Consider the following 19,007-nt stretch of genomic DNA (forward strand, 5'->3'; position numbering starts at 1 on the left):
GGTGTTGTGTTTGTCCTGGGCCCTGTATCTGTCCTGCATCCTGTTTCTGTTCCTTTGCTGACTCTGCCTGATCTGAACCGCTGCTGACTTCTCCTGCTCTGATCCCGGCTCGCTCCTGACCATCCCTCTGCCTGACCCTCTGTACCACGCTGCTTGCTACCTGTTCTGATCCCTGGCTTGTGACCCTGACCATCCCTCTGCCTGACCCTCTGTACTACGCTGCTAGCTACCTGCTGAACCTGGCCTGTTACCCCGACCCATCTCCGCTTGCTCCCCCTGTACCTACCTGCCCTATTGATATTGACCCGGCCTGCCTGACGACGCTTGTTTGTATGTAACTGTTATCTGTGGGTGGTTGGTTTGGTTTGTTTGCACTGTATTATGTTTTAGTATTGCACTGCATTTATGTTTGTATGGTTAGTGTTAATAAATTATATTGTTTATCACATATCTGAAGTCTGCGTTTCCCTGCGTCAGTCACACACCTCTGGTCACACCTGGGAGCCCTGACAGTGACTGTGGTCCCAGCTGCCTGGAGATCATTGACATGATCCTCACGTTTAGTTCTGGGATGATTCTTCACTGTTCTCATGATCATTGACACTCCACGAGGTGAGATCTTGCATGGTGCAACAGACCTAGGGAGACTGACAGTTGTTTTGTGTTTCTTCCATTGCGAATGATTGCACTAACTGTTGTCACCTTCTCACTAAGCTGCTTGGCGATAGTTTGGTAGCCCAGTCCAGCCATGTGTAGGTCTACAATCTTGTCCCTGACATCCTTGGACAGCTCTTTGGTCTTTGCCATGGTGGAGAGTTTGGAATCTGATTGTTTGATTGCTCCTGTGAACAGGTGTCTTTTATACAGGTAACAAAATGAGATTAGCAGCACTCCCTTTAAGAGACTGATTCAAATCTCAGCCTGTTACCTGTATGAAAGACACCCGGTAGCCAGAAATCCTGCTGAATGATAGGGGATCAAATACTTATTTTCCTCATGAACATGCAAATCAGTGCATAATTTGTTAGACATGCATTTCTTTAGAATTTTTTGTTGCTATTCTGTCTCAATCTGTTACAATACACCTACCATTTGATTTTTAGACTGATCATTTCTTTGTGAGTGGGCAAACATTCAAAATCAGCAAGGGATCAAATACTTATTTCCTTCACTGTATTTAATTTTTATTGTTGGATTTTATTTTTAATATTAGTACATTAATTAATTATTTTGAAATATACCATAGTAGCTCACAAGCATCACATTTATATATGTAGCAGGCTCCTTGTACAAGAGGATTCAGAAGGAATCACATGATCAGCAGTCAGTCCTTTCTCTCTCTCTCCTATTTTGTAAAACCTGGGCATTCTGCCAAGTTCATGACTCATCCACTACACAGCAAAGAACGCTGGGGGGGGGGGGGGAGGAAGCAGGAAGTGAAGGGGAGAGGGGATAGACACGAGGCTGGAGAAAAGACAGGGACATGTGGAGCCCGTCCAAGCAGAGGAGGAGGCACTACAGCACCCAGCGCGGATAGAGGGACCCTGCTGTGTGTTCAGAGTCTGGTGAGCTGTCCCCCTGGAGAAAGTAAGACACACCATTTACACTTTGCATATAGACTGGGACATCCACACCCCACTGCTGGGATCTCACCCATTCAGGGCCCTGTGCAAGCCACAGATCCCTCTGCCTGCTTTGCCCCTCACCACCAGTGTAATTGAGACTGTCTGCCCCGGGGACTGACACATACTGGGAGATTGCATCCTGCGACTGCCCCTGGTCTTGGGGTGCTTTGTGTTGCGTTTAGACACTGAGGTTGGACCCTCTCAGCCCAGAAACCTAGTGAAATCTGATGTAACCCACACCAGCTGAAACTCCAAAGAAGCCTTCAGCTGCTATTTACTTCATTGTAAGGACTAAACATGCACCAACTAGAGCTCCACCATTACAAGGACTGAAGTGGGGGAATCTGGCTTAGTAGCTTTATTAGAGGTACCTCTTTATTGCATTCTGTTCTGATTCTGAGGTGATTTTTGGCTAACGCCCCTCAGAAGCAGAATCATACACCAGTGTGGGTAATACATTTCATTGATAGAGCATAAGTAAGTTTATTTGTTTGATATCAGTTGTATTCTGCTTAAAGTGCGACTCTGCCATCCGGAGACTCTTGGCTGTGAAGCCCTCTAGTGGCAGACCAAAAAAAAGTAAGTTTTGAAGTTGAAAGGGGAACCCCACCCCTCTACACTGCATTTTATTCTCCATAAAATTGTTCTTGTTTCATTTAACCCTGTGTCAGCAAATTTCTTGGCGGGGTATTTGCTATTCATTACCAGTTGTGCCAGAGGGATTGGGTTTGCTTAGGGTTGGATCTATTGAGCGCAGGACCCATAATATATTCCAGCTTGTCCCGAGGGGCAGTGCTACATATAATTATTGAATTGCATGGTTGTTTTGAAGAGATTTTAACATGTTTTGTGTGCCATTGGGGGTTAAAATACATGAATGTCCTGTTTATGTAACTTAGATCTTTTAATTTATGAATAATGCAATTTTTGCAATTTCACCTTATATGATGGTTAGGATATCTTTGTTCTAAGGGATTGGCTGTTGTTTTAGACCTTATTTTTACCACGGTGTAAAACCGGGTAAACACGGGTCGAATGTCAGTCGAAACCTGCCAGTAAAGTTGAAACCAGCTGACTTTCAACCCGTGTGCACAGCTCCCTGTCGAACGGACATGCTGGAAAACTAGCAGCATAGCAAATTCCAATCAGCGCTCGCAGCCAATGGATGCAAGAGCTGACCGATGTTTTCTGGTTGGGGGGAGTCCCCCCCACATCCCCGTCAGAACACAATAGCACAGCACGGGAGAACGCTGTATTAACATAACTTGTGTTAGTACAGCGATCTATCAGCTTTTTTTCATTCAGCCCATTGGGTTGAATGGAAAAAAAACTTAGTGCTATACTTTGTCTTTTAAATGTCGGTGTGCCTAGCTGATTAATGCCATTAACTAATTGTTAGTTGCACCTTTTCTTCTGTAATAAAATTCTCAAATATATAAAATGTGTCATGTTTGCCTTACGATTGAAAGTAATGTAGTTTTCTGTTAAATATTTTCAATTATATTATAGTCCAGAAAAAATTCCATTTGTCAATTCCACAGTTAAATAATACAAAATTACAGAAATATATAGACCTTTAATTTTAGGTACTTAAATAGACAGACATTAAATACAATATGAGGAGAAGCGAGTGCATATGAATCCACTGTAGGAAACCTGACCCAGGCCTTTCAAGATGTATTGCAGTCCTTTCACACAAAGGAATGTGACTCATCTGCAATCAGGGTAAATTCTGTTCGCCCTACAGGAATTTGAATCTTGCCGGTGATTACTGTTACCGATTTTCGACCCATCTATGGCCTGCATTAGTCCATATACATATTGACATACATTTGGTTCAAGTACCCATAGAAGGGATGATTTGTTCAAGGATATATATATATATATATATATATATATATATATATATATATAGTAAAGATTAAAAAATTCAAATTTAGAACATCACATCTTCCCTAGTTTCCTATAAACAAATTAAAGATTAGTATCAAAGAACTTGTATTATTATGATTTTGTCAGTCCATCTAAAACTGACTGTTAACATTTAGTGGTGATTAGTTTGTTTCTAATCCAAGGGCATATTGCTTTACTTTGGGACCCTTTCAGGTCTCTGTACCTACATTTAAGCTACATATTTCTGGCACAGCCATTATTAATGTGTTTAGTGCTTAGTTCATGAGTCTTCATTTAATTACATTATGGAGATGGAGAATGTACGGGGTGTATCCAGTTTTACCTGCCTGGCTTTACAGGGGCAAGGATCAAGGCCAGGGACACACCCACTGAACATATAGAGTTGGTCTACACAGGCAAACTGCTTTTCTCACCATTGGCTTTTCTTACCATTGGCTTTTCTTACCATTGGCTAATGCAGCTATTGGCTCCCACTGCTGTCAATCACCTCTGTGAGGAGGGATCGAGAGGGAGGGGGGCAGGCGAGTACACACCAGTGCCCCCATAGCATGTGGCTTGCTATGGGGGCACTACTCAGGAGGGAGGAGCCAGAAGCGCCGATTGAGGTCCCTAGAAGAGGAGGATGGGGGCTGCTCTGTGCAAAACCACTGCACAGAGCAGATAAGTAGAACATGTTTGTTATTTTTTTTATTAAAACACTTTTACCTTTATTATCACTTTAAGGAGCAAATGATTGATTCATCAAACTGTTGTTCGCATATAAGTGAAATCTTAATTCTAGATGGACTGACCTTTCAAATAAAAAAAAATAGTGATGATCGTTTAAGCTGCAGAATAACATAACATAAAACACTGTATTTCAGACTAAAACAAAACCATTGGGAAGTTTTTGAAGGTTGGAAAGTTCCCCTTGGAAAGTTCAGAAGTTGATTTCTCCTGTGCCGTAACTTCTTCATGTTTAGTTGAAAATTAAACATTGTTTGTTTGCATGACTTCCAATCCAGTTATCAGCAGTCCACAGATTAGTCAATGCTTAAATTCCAAGATAGATAGTTGAAGCATTTCTGCATGTAAAGAGACCTATAACATCCTAAACATGTCTTTTCCAGCAGATATGATTGCAATGGTCTTTGGTATATTTAAGTTGTAAAATATAATATATATTCTTTGGAACAGGTTAAATAGTTTCGCTCTGTGAAGCCAGACCTTGATCTTTATTGGCTGCCCTTTTCAAGCTCATTGTCCACTTTCTTCTTTTGTCTTTCCATTACAGCTTCCAGCTCAGAGATCTTCTTATCGTCCTTATAGGGAAAGAAAAAAATTGTATTTATGTATTCTACAAGAGTAGACAGTAAAAGTGTGTGACTAGAGTGGAGAGAGAAAGAGTTACAAGCAATATAGGGAAATCTTAAAGTGAAACTGACCAGGTTGTAAACTTAATGTAACAAATATTGTGCCTTTGACTACCTGTAGTTGTTAGTGTACAAATTGATAGTCTGAAATTCTGTCCTGTGCATGAAATCCAAGGACCCTCAACAGTTACCAGAAGGTGCTTGCATTTTAAAACGGTTGACAGTTTAGACACATTTTAGGGCAGCTCTGATTCACTTTAATGCTGAGGCTCCCAGGAGATATTTGGTGGTTGATAAAACCTTTAGTGACAAGCAAAATTAAAATACAACTCTTAAAGAAATTACTAAACGTGTCTAGGGAATTGGCTGCAGTCAGCAAAATAAGATTTTGTACTCGTAAAATCTTTTTCCAGACACCTGTATAACTCTGATTCAGTTTTGCGAGCAATATTCACAGACCCTGAGATGTCCCCAAGCAATGAATGAGAAAGGTTTGCAAGAACAAGAAAAACAGAACTGTGCCAAAAGGCCCAACAACAACAAAAGTCAACAGACCCAACTCCACAGAGGATTGGACATCACCTGGTAGAACTTGAAAAAGGTGTAAACAAAAGTCCAGGTGAGCTTACAAAGCTTGGCAACAGAGGCTTGGGGGTTTATTTACGAAAGCTGGTTCACTCATAATCTCATGCAGCTCTGCATAGAAACCAATCAGTTTCCAGGTTTTATTGCCAAAGCTTAACTGAATAAGCTGAGGTTAGAAGCTGATTGGCTATCATGCACAGCTGCACCAGATTCTAAGTGAACCAGCTTTTGTAAATCCCCCCCCCCCCCCCGATGTCTGAATGCCCAGTAAACTCCTACCAACCTGGTGAAATAAGCACATATCTGACTAGCAATTGTGGAGTTTGAAGCAAGATGTTCTTTTAGAGGTCCAAAGGTTAGGACAAACAGGGAGTCGGTCTTCCTGATGGAAGCTTTTAGGTGCACTCTGATGGCACTGACCACATCCAGACAGCGAACATTAATCTCCTTTCGGTGCTTAGCAAGGTCTTGAGCTCAAGACTACTTTGTACTTTAAAGAATGAGGAATGACTTCTGAGGAACAAAAAAGGCAACCTTGCAGAAGAGAACATTGAAGAGAATGACTTCTGTGGGGCAGAGGAAACCAAAGTCAGGTCCCAAGGAAGCACAGGGTGCTATAGGGCAGGTTTCAGCACCTTGCATAAAAGTTTTTAACAGGGAAAGTGAGGTTTTTGGAAAAGAATGGACAAGACCAAATCATGTCCCTCAAAAATACCCAAGACCAAATTTTGGTCAAGACTCAGTTGTAAGAAGGCCAGAATGCGAGGAGCAGAGTAATCTTTGGGGATGAAGTGCCTGTGTTCACAACAGGCAAAGAAAGAATTTAAGGTACAATAGTAGATCTTTCTGAAAGTGGCTTTTCTTACATTTAGCAATGTGGGAATAACAGAATCAGATACCCCATATCCTTGATCAGGCTTACTTACTTCAAAGTTGCACGACTCCTGGTACACCCTGTTGACTGATATAGGGCCACAGCCATGGCATTGTCTGATTGCACCCTGATCACATGTCCATTAAAAGGAGGAGGCCTAGTGATTTAGAGCTAGCTTTATCACTCAGAGCTCCAAGATGTCGATGGAGAGCTTGGCTTCCTTGAACTGTAAGAGATAGAACCCCAGCCTGTGAGTCCAGCATCTGCTATCTTCCACTGGTATAGTAGAAATTCCTTTCCTATTGTCAAGACTGGGTTGGAAATCCACCAAGCTAGGAAGTTCCAGCCTTGTGGATGGATATGCAACCCAGCATAGAAGCACAGAGAGGTAAAGAAAGGAAGCATGCTTATTCCATGCCAAGATGATGTGTTAGAAAGGCCTTAAATAGCATTGGGCAGCTGGACTTAGGAGGCCACTGTGAGGTGCAGAACTCTCATGGAGAATCTCAGGGGTATGTAATTTTGACCTGAAGAGGGAGAGATCGGAGAGAGACCAGTTTGTTTTCTGAAGAAAACACCTTTGCTTGGGTTGTGTCTAGAATGAGGCCCAGGTATTTCAAATAAAGGGAAGGTTGTAGGGAAGAGTTTGAAGGAGATGGCTGCTTAGTGAGTGAGCTCCAGGAGCCGCCGACAATCTCCACATTCTCAGAGCAACACGGGGGAGCATAGAACACTTCTTCACCCCCATCCAGCACTCCAATAAAGTGGGGTTCCCTACCAGACACATGGGGAAGCGTAAGATAAAGGAAGGACCCCGCAAATTGATGGAGTTCTTCAAGCCAGCGGGGCCTCCTGCCCACTGCCAGTTCTCCAGCCTTTCAAATACAAAAAAAAGTTGACAGACATCAATCTTCTCTCCAACAACACAACCAGAAGGGATCTTCAAAAAGCACTCCAATATGCAGCCCTTAGAAATCCAGGCAGCGTTGCTCATTATACCGACAGCAAATAGGTGAGCAATATAATGATTCTTTCTCTCACAATAATACTAGAGAATTCATAGAACACCTTGAAGATTTTCTTGCTGATGCGCTACCTTTAACAATCTCTGTCAAGGAAGATATGCTTGTTACTCTCAAAGGTTCTTTACGCAAGGACATGATGAGCTTTATGACATAAGTGAATGCAGAGATGGATGCACTGGGAGAATATGCGGGACATGTGGAATCTAAAATGGGCAAGTTCGCTACAGCTCATGATGAGTTAGTTGATGCTCATAAGGACACAGAGGAAGAGCTGAAATCTTTAAAGGTGAAGATGGCGGACTTGGAGGACCGCTCACGCAGAAATAATATTAAATTTAGAGGAGTGGGGGAGACTGTCCCCACTGCGGATCTCAGAAGATATGTGCAGCAAATGATCTCCACATTACAACCGAACAGACCAGAAAGAGAAGTGATAGTAGATTGGGTGCATAGACTGCCGAAACCTTACTTCCTTCCTGATCATGTACCTAGGGACATTATTGCTAAAATTCACTTTTACTATGTGAAAGAGGAATTAACGCTCTTCGCAAGGAAAAATAACCCACTTCCAACCCCATACAGTGGGATCTCTCTCTTTACAGAGCTCTCTCAGTACAGTATTTTAGCCCGCAAAAAATTGGTCTCTGTGCAACAACAACATTAAATACCAATGGGGATTCCCCACCAAGCTATTAACCACTTCAAGTCTGGACACTTTTACCCCCTTCTTGTCCAGGCCAATTTTCAGCTTTAAGTGCTATCACACTTTGAATGACAAATGCGCGGTCATGCAAGACTGTACCCATATGAATTTTTTAGCATTTTTTTGAGACAGATAAAGCTTTATTTTGGCGGTATTTATTCACCACTGGGATTTTTTTTTTTTTTTTGCTCTATAAATGAAAAAGTCCAAAAATTTGGAAAAAAAAGTGTTTTTCTTATAAAATTTTGCAAATAAATAATATTTCATCATAAATCTTGGCCAAAATTTATTCCGTTATCTTTTTAGTAGAAAAAAAAAAACAAATTAGTTTATAACCAAAAATTATAGTTTTTAAACTTTTTTTTACATTTTTATATTATTATTTATGTATTTTTTTACATACTGTCACCCTAGCAGTACAGTGTCACCATGGTGATACTGTACTACTTGTGGGGGGTGATGAAGATTTTTTTTTTTCTGATTGCTTTTACACCCATAAAGGCTATAAAAGCAGTAATTTCTCCTTCTCTCTGGCCGCATTCTTGCAGCCATTGAGAAATACAGTGCGAGCTGGTCACAGTTTGTCATATGGTACAAGGCTGTTGTGAATAGCCTTGTACCATGTGACCATGTGATCATTCACAGATTTCACACGTAGTATGCAATGATGTCAGAAGTGACATATTGCTTACTACTCTGCATGTGATCACTGATTGGCCAATCAGTGATCATATGATCAGGACCTCAAACAGTGGTCCCGTAAGACGATTGGTGTTTCACTGTGTCCGGAGGGCACAGCGGGCACCGGAACGCGGTGCTGCGCACTCCCAGGGATTTATAAACGGCCACCCGCCCCTGCACTGCCACCGTCCGGCCGTTTATATACAATGGCCAGACAGAAGGTGGTTAATCACCAAGGACAACCTCCTGTTCACAATTAGTTCAGAGGAGGAGGGCTTTCAACTAGCCAAGAAATGGGGAATTTTACCTACAGATAGTGGGCAAGTGCCCTCTAAATCTCCCCCCAGAAAAATACCCCCTGATTGGGAACAAGTGGCTGGATGATGTAATTTTACTCTTTTATGGTGCATACTAAGTGTTTCTTAATATTTCTGCAGTGGAACTGTTTTCTACTCTTTATCTTTCTATGCTTTCCGGATCATACCCCCAGTAGAGTGAAGTGATTTGGATCACTCAATTCTGCTTGATAACTGTTCATATAGTTTATTTTAAGTTTTCTTTATGTTTTTCCATTAGTTTTTCTAACTGGGCATCAAAAACCAATAAACCTCAGGTATTCCATATAATCCATCGGAGGAAACTACCTCTTCGAGGGTTTACCTACCACCAGCGACCACATTTGGAAACCGTGAGTACTCCCACCTATCCTGCAACAGACACCATGGCCCTGATTTACTATTGTGCCTGGGCGCATTTCTGTGGGCGAACGTCTACTTTTTACGAGCGACCGTCTACTTTTACCCAGCAACGAGATTTACTATTGAGCAGCGTCCATAAGTAGACGCCCAATCGAATTTACTAACGAGACACACGCCCGGAATCAGACTCACAAAGCAGACTTGCTAAGAGGCATGTCTAACACTACGAAAAATCACTGCAGAGACATGTTCACTTTGAAATTTGCTTTGCCAAATATCAGGACTTCACTTTAAACAACATCAAACAAAAAATTAAGAATGTGTTAAAAATAGTTTTTTTAAAGCAAATCAACACAGTAAAAAACTAGACGCCCGTGCAGTGTCTTTGGCCGATATAAATGCGCATGTGCAGAACACATTTTAGACGTCCTCTGTGGGCGCTTGCTTTTTAGCCACTGCTCAATAGTAAATCTCAGTGTGGATTCCTCTGACAGCCGACACTCGGTCGCGTCTACTGTGTTTAACAAACAGCACTAAGCATATCTTTATGTATTCTTATTTGATTTCCTTAGTTCTAGTGATTCTATTTTTGTTTCTTATCCTTTATAATTATTTCTGTAATGATTTTACTTATTTCAAAGGTCTAGATAATATTTATTTTGACAGCTAAATGTAAAAATAAAGGTCCACAATAAAAAAAAAAAAAAAAAACAGCGTGGGTCCCCCCTCTCATCCATACCAAGCCCTTCAGGTCTGGTATGGATATTCAGGGGGAACTCCATGATGAAATTTAAAAAAAAAAAAACAGCGTGGGTCCCCCTCAATATGCATACCAGACCCTTATCTGAGCATGCAGCCCGGCAGGTCAGGAAAGGGGGGGGGAACGAGCGAGCGCCCCCCCCTCCTGAACCATACCATACCATACCGTCGGAGGCTTCCAGCCTTGTGAAAAAAAGGCTAGCTGACAGTTCTTAAATAGGTTAGGGGCGGGGCCAGCCGGGGACATCATCCGAGTGACCCCGCCCCATGTCACATGCTTGCTGTTCCCAGCTGGACCCGCCCCTTACCTATATAAGAACTGTCAGACTGTCTCCTGCATTCAGCTAGTTAGCCTCAGTGGAGAGACAGGGTGACAGTTCTTAAATAGGTAAGGGGCGGGGCCATCATCCGAGAAACCCGCCCCATGTGACATCAATGATGTTACATGGGGCGGGGTTTCTCGGATGATGTCCCCGGCTGGCCCCGCCCCTAACCTATTTAAGAACTGTCAGCTAGCCTTTTTTTCACAAGGCTGGAAGCCTCCGACGGGAGCAGAACTTTTTTTTTTTTTCTTTTTTCGGGTCGCCGCCGCCACCGTGATTGACATTGGATCTACTTCGGGGGGACATTGTTTTAATAAAGGACTTGTCAAAGACCCTGTAGTGGTTTTTTTTTACACCACACTTTGTTTTTTTGTGAATGAGTCACGTACCGCAGACTCATTCACGTGGGGGGAAAGGCGGGATCTGGGGGCCCCCTTGTTAAAGGGGGCTTCCAGATTCTGATAAGCCCCCCACTCGCAGACCCCCACAACCACCGGCCAGGGTTGTGGGGAAGAGGTCCTTGTTCCCATCGACAAAGCACCCCAAAGCACCCCCCCCATGTTGAGGGCATGTGGCCTGGTATGGTTCAGGAGGGGGGGCGCTCGCTCACCCCCCCCCTTTCCTGACCTGCCGGGCTGCATGCTCGGATAAGGGTCTGGTATGGATATTGGGGGGTACTCCACGCTGTTTTTTTTTTTAATTTTCGGTGTGGAGTTACCCCTTAACATCCATACCAGACCCAAAGGGCTTGGTATGGATGGGAGGGAGGACCCCACGCAGGTTTTTTTATTATTTATTTAATTCATGGAAATAATTTAAAATTCAGCTGTCAGTGGGAAACCCCGATGACAGCTAAAACATTCCTTCTGTCCCTGCAGAGAGCTCCGCTATTATATTTGACATTAAAAAGTATAGAGACTGCAACATTGTATCTATTTGTATCCATTTTGGATATAGATGTTTTATTCGGATACATATAGATACAATGTTGCAACCTTTATACTTTTTAATGTCAAATATAATAGCGCAGCTCTCTGCAGGGACAGAAGTAATTACTTCTATTCGTAATTACTTATATTTGCCGGCCGTAGACAGGGCAAAAATCGGACAATTTTTTACCGTTGGTAGTAACGTCGGCCCATTGAACAACCGATTTTTCGTTTTTTTTTTTTTAAAAAAACGGTCGGTTTTCGCCTCATCTATGGCCTGCATTTTTATTTTTATTTTTCTTCTTTTTCTTATTCTTTTTTTCATTCTTCTTTTTCATTTTCTTCTTCTTTTTCTACTTTTTCTTGCAGGTCATGGCTCATGCGCAGATTTTGTATCTGTATAAAGATCAGCCAATTTGCCGATCATTGCCGCTAAAATCGGCCGATCTGCAAAATCGGCCAATTTTTATCCAAATTTACCCATTAAAAAAAGTGACAAAATCCCAAAAAATGGCTGACCAATTAACCCACTAACGGCCCGAAAATCAGCCGATTTTTTTTTCGGCCGATTTTAGACCCATCTAAAGCAGGCCATAGATGGGTCTAAAATCGACCGTTTTTTTCTGCTGAAAAATAAATCGAACGATTTTCGGGCCGTTAGTGGGTTAATTGGTAGGCCATTTTTCGGGATTTTGGCACATTTTTTTTATCAGTAAATTTGGAAAAAAAAAATTCCAACTTTACTGATAAACAAAATATGCTAAAATCCCGAAAAATGGCCGACCAATTATCCCACTAACGGAAGAGGCCCTTGTCCCCATTAACATGGGGACAAGGTGCTTTGGGGGGGAGACCCCCCTGCCCCAAAGCACCCCCCCATGTTGAGGGCATGTGGCCTGGTATGGTTCAGGAGGGGGGGGCGCTCACTCGTCCCCCCCCCTTTCCTGACCTGCCGGGCTGCATGCTCGGATAAGGGTCTGGTATGGATTTTGGGGGGATCCCCAAGCTGTTTTTTATTTAATTTCAGCGTGGAGTTACCCCTTAATATCCATACCAGACCCGAAGGGCTTGGTGTGGATGGGAGGGGGGACCCCATGCCGTTTTTTATTTATTATGGTGCTGGTTTTTAAATGTAATTTTCCCTTTTTTTTCTTCACTATAGCTCAGAAATTCACCTGTCACTTCCCCCAGCTAAAAGAGAAAGTTTTCTTGGAATTTATATCCCTAAAGAAAACAATGTTTACTATGAGTTTATTAAAAGAGTTTTCTGTAACTTCGGGGAAAGTGACTTCTAAGCTTGTGAACTATAGTGAAGAAAAAAAAAGGCTGGCATTTGCATTTGAAAATCAGCGCCGACATACACTTTGTATTGCGAAAAAAATTATTAACAGTTGTGTAAACCGAGGCATTATTTTCAATGGATTTTCATTCGTAAACCGAAAATTACATTAACCGAGGCGTTGGTAAACTGAGGTACGCCTGTATTAGTTTTGCAATCCTTTGTATTGGGATACATAGAACCAACATACATCTGAATTGACAACATAGCACAACATTTGTGTCACATTTGAGATATCTTGCCTGGATACCTTGTCCAGGGATTTAGGATTGATTCACACCACAGAAATACAGGCAGGATTAGTGTTCAACAGCTCCGTGGATTAGTTGTTAGCACTACTGTCTCACAATGCTAGGGTTGTTGGTTTGAATCCCAACCACAGCAATGAGTTTCCATGATCTCTGTGTGACTACCCTAACATACATGTGCTGGTGGCAGCATCTTTGCTTTCTGTTTAAATGATCCCTAGAATGTGAATTAGAATGAGGAGAAATGGATTAAAAAAAAAAAATTAAATAATGGCATGGAGTCCCCCCCCAATCCATAGCAGACCCTTATCTGAGCATGCAGATACCGCATGCCTTCAAAGATTTATTTCCTTTGTTGAATTGCCTGCTTGGTTCACACTAGCTGTGATTTAAAATTGTGCTTTTTGTTGGCAATTTCACCGTGTTTTCTGTAGATTTACCAATGAGTTATTGCGTTTTCAATTGTGTTTTGCATTGCGATTTCTATTGTAGTCTATATGTGAAATAAACAAATATATATAAATATATGTGAAACAAAATGCTGAAAAAGTTAGACGAGAACTACTTTTGAAATTGTGCTGCAGCAAATCGCTTACGTTAAGACACTCACATCCACATTCATTAGATCGGATATTAGGTACAATTTCAATTCCCAAATTGCACCTGAAATCGTGCACCCTGGATGCGACTTGGCATGCGATTTGCATGGCATGCGACTTGCAAATCGTATGCCAAGTCGCACCCTATTGTCTGCTATTAGAGCAGTCACATGGGTGCGTTTCCGACACTGATTTCTAAAGTAGTACATGTACTACTTTTGTGGCGATTTGCATAGATATCTGTGACAGATGTCTTGCAAATCGTAAGGAAATCAGCATCTTCACTGTACGTCGCACAATTTCTAAATCGGCTTTGATGTGACCGCAGTGTAAGGCCTTCTTTGTTTGATTTCCTGAGTGTTTTTCCTATTTATGGGAAATGTCGCATACTAGCAAAAGTGAATTGACATTTTCAGTATTGCATGCGAGATGTGGTCATGTGACTGCCTTAACTCATGCGATAATCTGGAGTGAATTGTGCCCATAGGGCCAAGAAATATTGTCAATAAGGTTCCCTTTCACATCCCTGTTCAATGTTCTGTTGTATGCTGCACAGGTACACTTCACTGTGGCTTTCTTTCTGACTCTGATTTGTGGGGCCTGTATACCAAGGGTTAACGCAGGTGGGAAGAGCATTAATCAGGTGCAAACACTTTCTCTGACCAAATGAATGACAGTGGTGGGTGTGGCCTACCTTATAAAAGGAGATGCAGTTGTGGCTGATTTTTGCCTTATACATGCACATTATTTCTGCATGTCCTTGTCTGTGGTGGTTTGGGGAGGAAGAGATATTGTGGTGAATTGCCCCAGGCCACACTCACGCTGTGTTTTGATGTGGGCTGTAATTGTTTTGCATGTTCTTCCTTCTAAGGTGTGTTTGTGTGTTATTGTACAATGATTGTGTTTATTATCTTTGCATTGTAATCCTAACACATGTCCATTGCTCTGCTCTTCCAAATTTGCTTTATTTAGAATGAAATGCAGATTTCAGACAAACATGGTGAGAAATGTATGTGTGGGGGATTTGGGGAGGTGGGAGGTGTTATTTTGGCACGTATGTATTTTTGTATTGATATTTCGATCTGCAGCTTGTTTTGTGAATAAGCCCAAGTGATATTAACCGTTTGTTTCCTGCTGTAACCTGTGAAAGCACAGTTCATTATAAGTATAATCTTTTAGATTGTAAGCTCTTATGAGCAGGACCGTTCTATTTTAGCAACATCAATCCTGTGGTTTTTTTTTTTTCACACCAAGATATTGAATGTAGCTTTTTGTTGCTGTCCAAATAAATGTGGAATGTGTATTTGATCAATAAACATTTGTACTATGTATTTTTTGGGGGGATTATTTCATGTTCTAGTTGAATGTTGCACAGTGGCTAAATGGTTAGCACTTCCACCTGGCAGTATTAGGGTTGTTGGTTCGAATCCCAGCCACGGCACCTCCTGCCTGGAGTTTGCATGTTCTCCTTGTGCCTGTGTTTCCTCCCACACTCTAAACACATGCTGGTAGGTTAATTGGATCCTGTCAGAATTGGCGCTAGTATATGTATGAATGTAAGTTAGGGCTCTTAGTACTCCCCTTGAGGGTTAGGGACTGATGTGAATTTACCACATCTATATGTAAAGCGCTGCGTAAATTGACAGCACTATATAAGTATCTGAAATATACTAGCACCACTAACACTTATTTTTGCTAGCTATATAATATGCTCAAAACTTCCTTGTTAGAGCGCACATGTGCAAGTATGTCCAAAATAACAAACCAAAAGCCCCCTATTGCAAGACAAGACCATGTTCTGTACCAATGAATAGGTCGTGTTTAGAGATGAGCGAATCGAAGTAGCCGAAGTGGAATTCGAGTCGAATCCGAAAAATAGCCTACTTCGGACGCGCGAATCGAAATTTTTCCGAAAATGGCGGCGGACATGTGCGGGGATGTCTGGGAAGGCGCGCAGACAAGGCGCGCTGACCCATAATGCATTCCTCAATGACATGTGATCGCATCAGCCAATCAGCAGCCAGCCAGCACTGTGTAATGGTCGAGCTATAAATAGCGGCCATTTTGGAATTCTTCATTTGCCTGCAGTCATTGAACAGAGGCAGACCGCTCTGTATTAGGGACAGAGTTAGGGCCACAGAAACGATACTTGGGGACAGAGAAACGTTACTTAGGGACAGAGAACCATTACTCAGGGACACAGAATTGTTAATGAGGGCCACAGAATCGTTACTTAGGGACAAAGAAACGCTAGTTAGGGCCACAGAATTCTTACTCAGGGACAGACAGAATTGTTACTGAGTGCCAGAGAATTGTTACTTAGGGCCACAGAAACGTTATTAGGACCACAGAATTGTTACTCAGGGACAGACAGAATTGTTACTGAGTGCCAGAGAATTGTTACTTAGGGCCACAGAAACTTTAGTTAGGGCCACAGAATTGTTACTCAGGGACAGACACAGAATTGTTACTGAGGGCCACAGAACTGTTACTTAGGGCCACAGAAACTTTAGTTAGGGCCACAGAATTGTTACTCAGGGACAGACACAGAATTGTTACTGAGGGCCACAGAACTGTTACTTAGGGCCACAGAATTGTTACTCGCACAGACACAGAATTGTTACTCAGGGACACAGAATTGTTACTGAGGGCCACAGAACCGTTACTTAGGGCCACAGAATTGTTACTCGCACAGACACAGAATTGTTACACAGGGACACAGAATGGTTACTGAGGGCCACAGAACCGTTACTTAGGGCCACAGAATTGTTACTCAGGGACACAGAATTGTTACTGAGGGCCACAGAACTGTTACTTAGGGCCACAGAATTGTTACTCGCACAGACACAGAATTGTTACTCAGGGCCACAGAACTGTTACTGAGGGCCACAGAACTGTTACTTAGGGCCACAGAATTGTTACTCGCACAGACACAGAATTGTTACACAGGGACACAGAATTGTTACTGAGGGCCACAGAACCGTTACTTAGGGCCACAGAATTGTTACTGAGGGCCACAGAACTGTTACTTAGGGCCACAGAATTGTTACTCGCACAGACACAGAATTGTTACTCAGGGACACAGAACTGTTACTGAGGGCCACAGAACTGTTACTTAGGGCCACAGAATTGTTACTCGCACAGACACAGAATTGTTACTCAGGGACACAGAACTGTTACTGAGGGCCACAGAACCGTTACTTAGGGCCACAGAATTGTTACTCGCACAGACACAGAATTGTTACACAGGGACACAGAATTGTTACTGAGGGCCACAGAACCGTTACTTAGGGCCACAGAATTGTTACTCAGGGACACAGAATTGTTACTGAGGGCCACAGAACTGTTACTTAGGGCCACAGAATTGTTACTCGCACAGACACAGAATTGTTACTCAGGGACACAGAACTGTTACTTAGGGCCACAGAATTGTTACTCGCACAGACACAGAATTGTTACACAGGGACACAGAATTGTTACTGAGGGCCACAGAACCGTTACTTAGGGCCACAGAATTGTTACTGAGGGCCACAGAACTGTTACTTAGGGCCACAGAATTGTTACTCGCACAGACACAGAATTGTTACTCAGGGACACAGAACTGTTACTGAGGGCCACAGAACTGTTACTTAGGGCCACAGAATTGTTACTCGCACAGACACAGAATTGTTACTCAGGGACACAGAACTGTTACTGAGGGCCACAGAACTGTTACTTAGGGCCACAGAATTGTTACTCGCACAGACACAGAATTGTTACACAGGGACACAGAATTGTTACTGAGGGCCACAGAACCGTTACTTAGGGCCACAGAATTGTTACTCAGGGACACAGAATTGTTACTGAGGGCCACAGAACTGTTACTTAGGGCCACAGAATTGTTACTCGCACAGACACAGAATTGTTACTCAGGGACACAGAACTGTTACTGAGGGCCACAGAACTTTTACTTAGGGCCACAGAATTGTTACTCGCACAGACACAGAATTGTTACTCAGGGACACAGAACTGTTACTGAGGGCCACAGAACTTTTACTTAGGGCCACAGAATTGTTACTCGCACAGACACAGAATTGTTACTCAGGGACACAGAACTGTTACTGAGGGCCACAGAACTGTTACTTAGGGCCACAGAATTGTTACTCGCACAGACACAGAATTGTTACACAGGGACACAGAATTGTTACTGAGGGCCACAGAACCGTTACTTAGGGCCACAGAATTGTTACTGAGGGCCACAGAACTGTTACTTAGGGCCACAGAATTGTTACTCGCACAGACACAGAATTGTTACTCAGGGACACAGAACTGTTACTGAGGGCCACAGAACTGTTACTTAGGGCCACAGAATTGTTACTCGCACAGACACAGAATTGTTACACAGGGACACAGAATTGTTACTGAGGGCCACAGAACCGTTACTTAGGGCCACAGAATTGTTACTGAGGGCCACAGAACTGTTACTTAGGGCCACAGAATTGATACTCGCACAGACACAGAATTGTTACTCAGGGACACAGAACTGTTACTGAGGGCCACAGAACCGTTACTTAGGGCCACAGAATTGTTACTCAGGGACACAGAATTGTTTAATTAAAGAGTATGTCAGACAACATGCAGAGGAGTGGCAGAGGAGGCAATGTTTTAGGAGCGAGCAGACGTGGCAGCAGAGGAAGGGGTCGAGGCAGCACTATTCGCAGCCAGAGGCTAGTGCTCCCGGTGTCATCCAGTACAGTGAGGAAGAGCTAACAGAGGGCGGTCAGGAACGGGGGGAGACATCCGCCTCTTCAGCAGCCAGGCGAAGAAGTAGTGGCGAGGAGAGTGGCTCGGTAGCCGGTGTAGAGACAGGTCTGTCTCCTGACCCACACGCAGCCGAGGGGGCTAGTAGTGAGGCGGAGACCCTAATTGATGATGATGAGGCTGATCGCACTTGGCAGCCTCGTCGTCATCAGGCTATTGCTTCCGCATCATCAGGAGAAGAGGGTGGCAGCTTGGCAGCGAGCAAAACAGTCGGTGGGTTGTCTCCATCGCCACACTCTGCCATGTGCCACTTTCAGGTCTCCTCACACACTGCTGGTGTGTTGAATTTTTTGACATAGGGTGCTGGCAGATTACGGGCCTCCCATAGCTGCTGCCAGGCCCCTAATCTGCCATGGGCCCCTATACCGCCTCCTCATGCTGCTGCCAGGTCCACAGTCTCTCATGCCATGTGCCACTTTCAGGTCTCCTCACACTGCTGGTGTGTTGAATTTTTTGACATAGGGTGCTGGCAGATTACGGGCCTCCCATAGCTGCTGCCAGGCCCCTAATCTGCCATGGGCCCCTATATACCGCCTCCTCATGCTGCTGCCAG

General features: G+C 43.2%; 1 protein-coding gene across 2 annotated transcripts in view; it reads right to left on the bottom strand.

Annotated features, from left to right (window-relative positions):
• Nucleotides 1-3,181: 3,181 nt before the first annotated feature.
• The window catches only part of EPS8L1 (EPS8 signaling adaptor L1), a 604,003-nt gene continuing 588,177 nt past the window's right edge, over nucleotides 3,182-19,007 (bottom strand). For both annotated transcript variants that reach the window (XM_089660829.1, XM_089660835.1), the window contains one exon: nucleotides 3,182-4,840. In XM_089660829.1, coding sequence (XP_089516955.1) covers nucleotides 4,754-4,840 — 87 coding nt within the window. In that variant the 3' untranslated portion in view covers nucleotides 3,182-4,753. The remainder of the gene's footprint in view (nucleotides 4,841-19,007) is intronic.

Source organism: Staurois parvus, unplaced genomic scaffold, assembly GCF_062004578.1.
Source record: "Staurois parvus isolate SC_StPar_1 unplaced genomic scaffold, SC_StPar_1.0 ptg000032l, whole genome shotgun sequence".
Lineage (NCBI taxonomy): Eukaryota > Metazoa > Chordata > Amphibia > Anura > Ranidae > Staurois > Staurois parvus.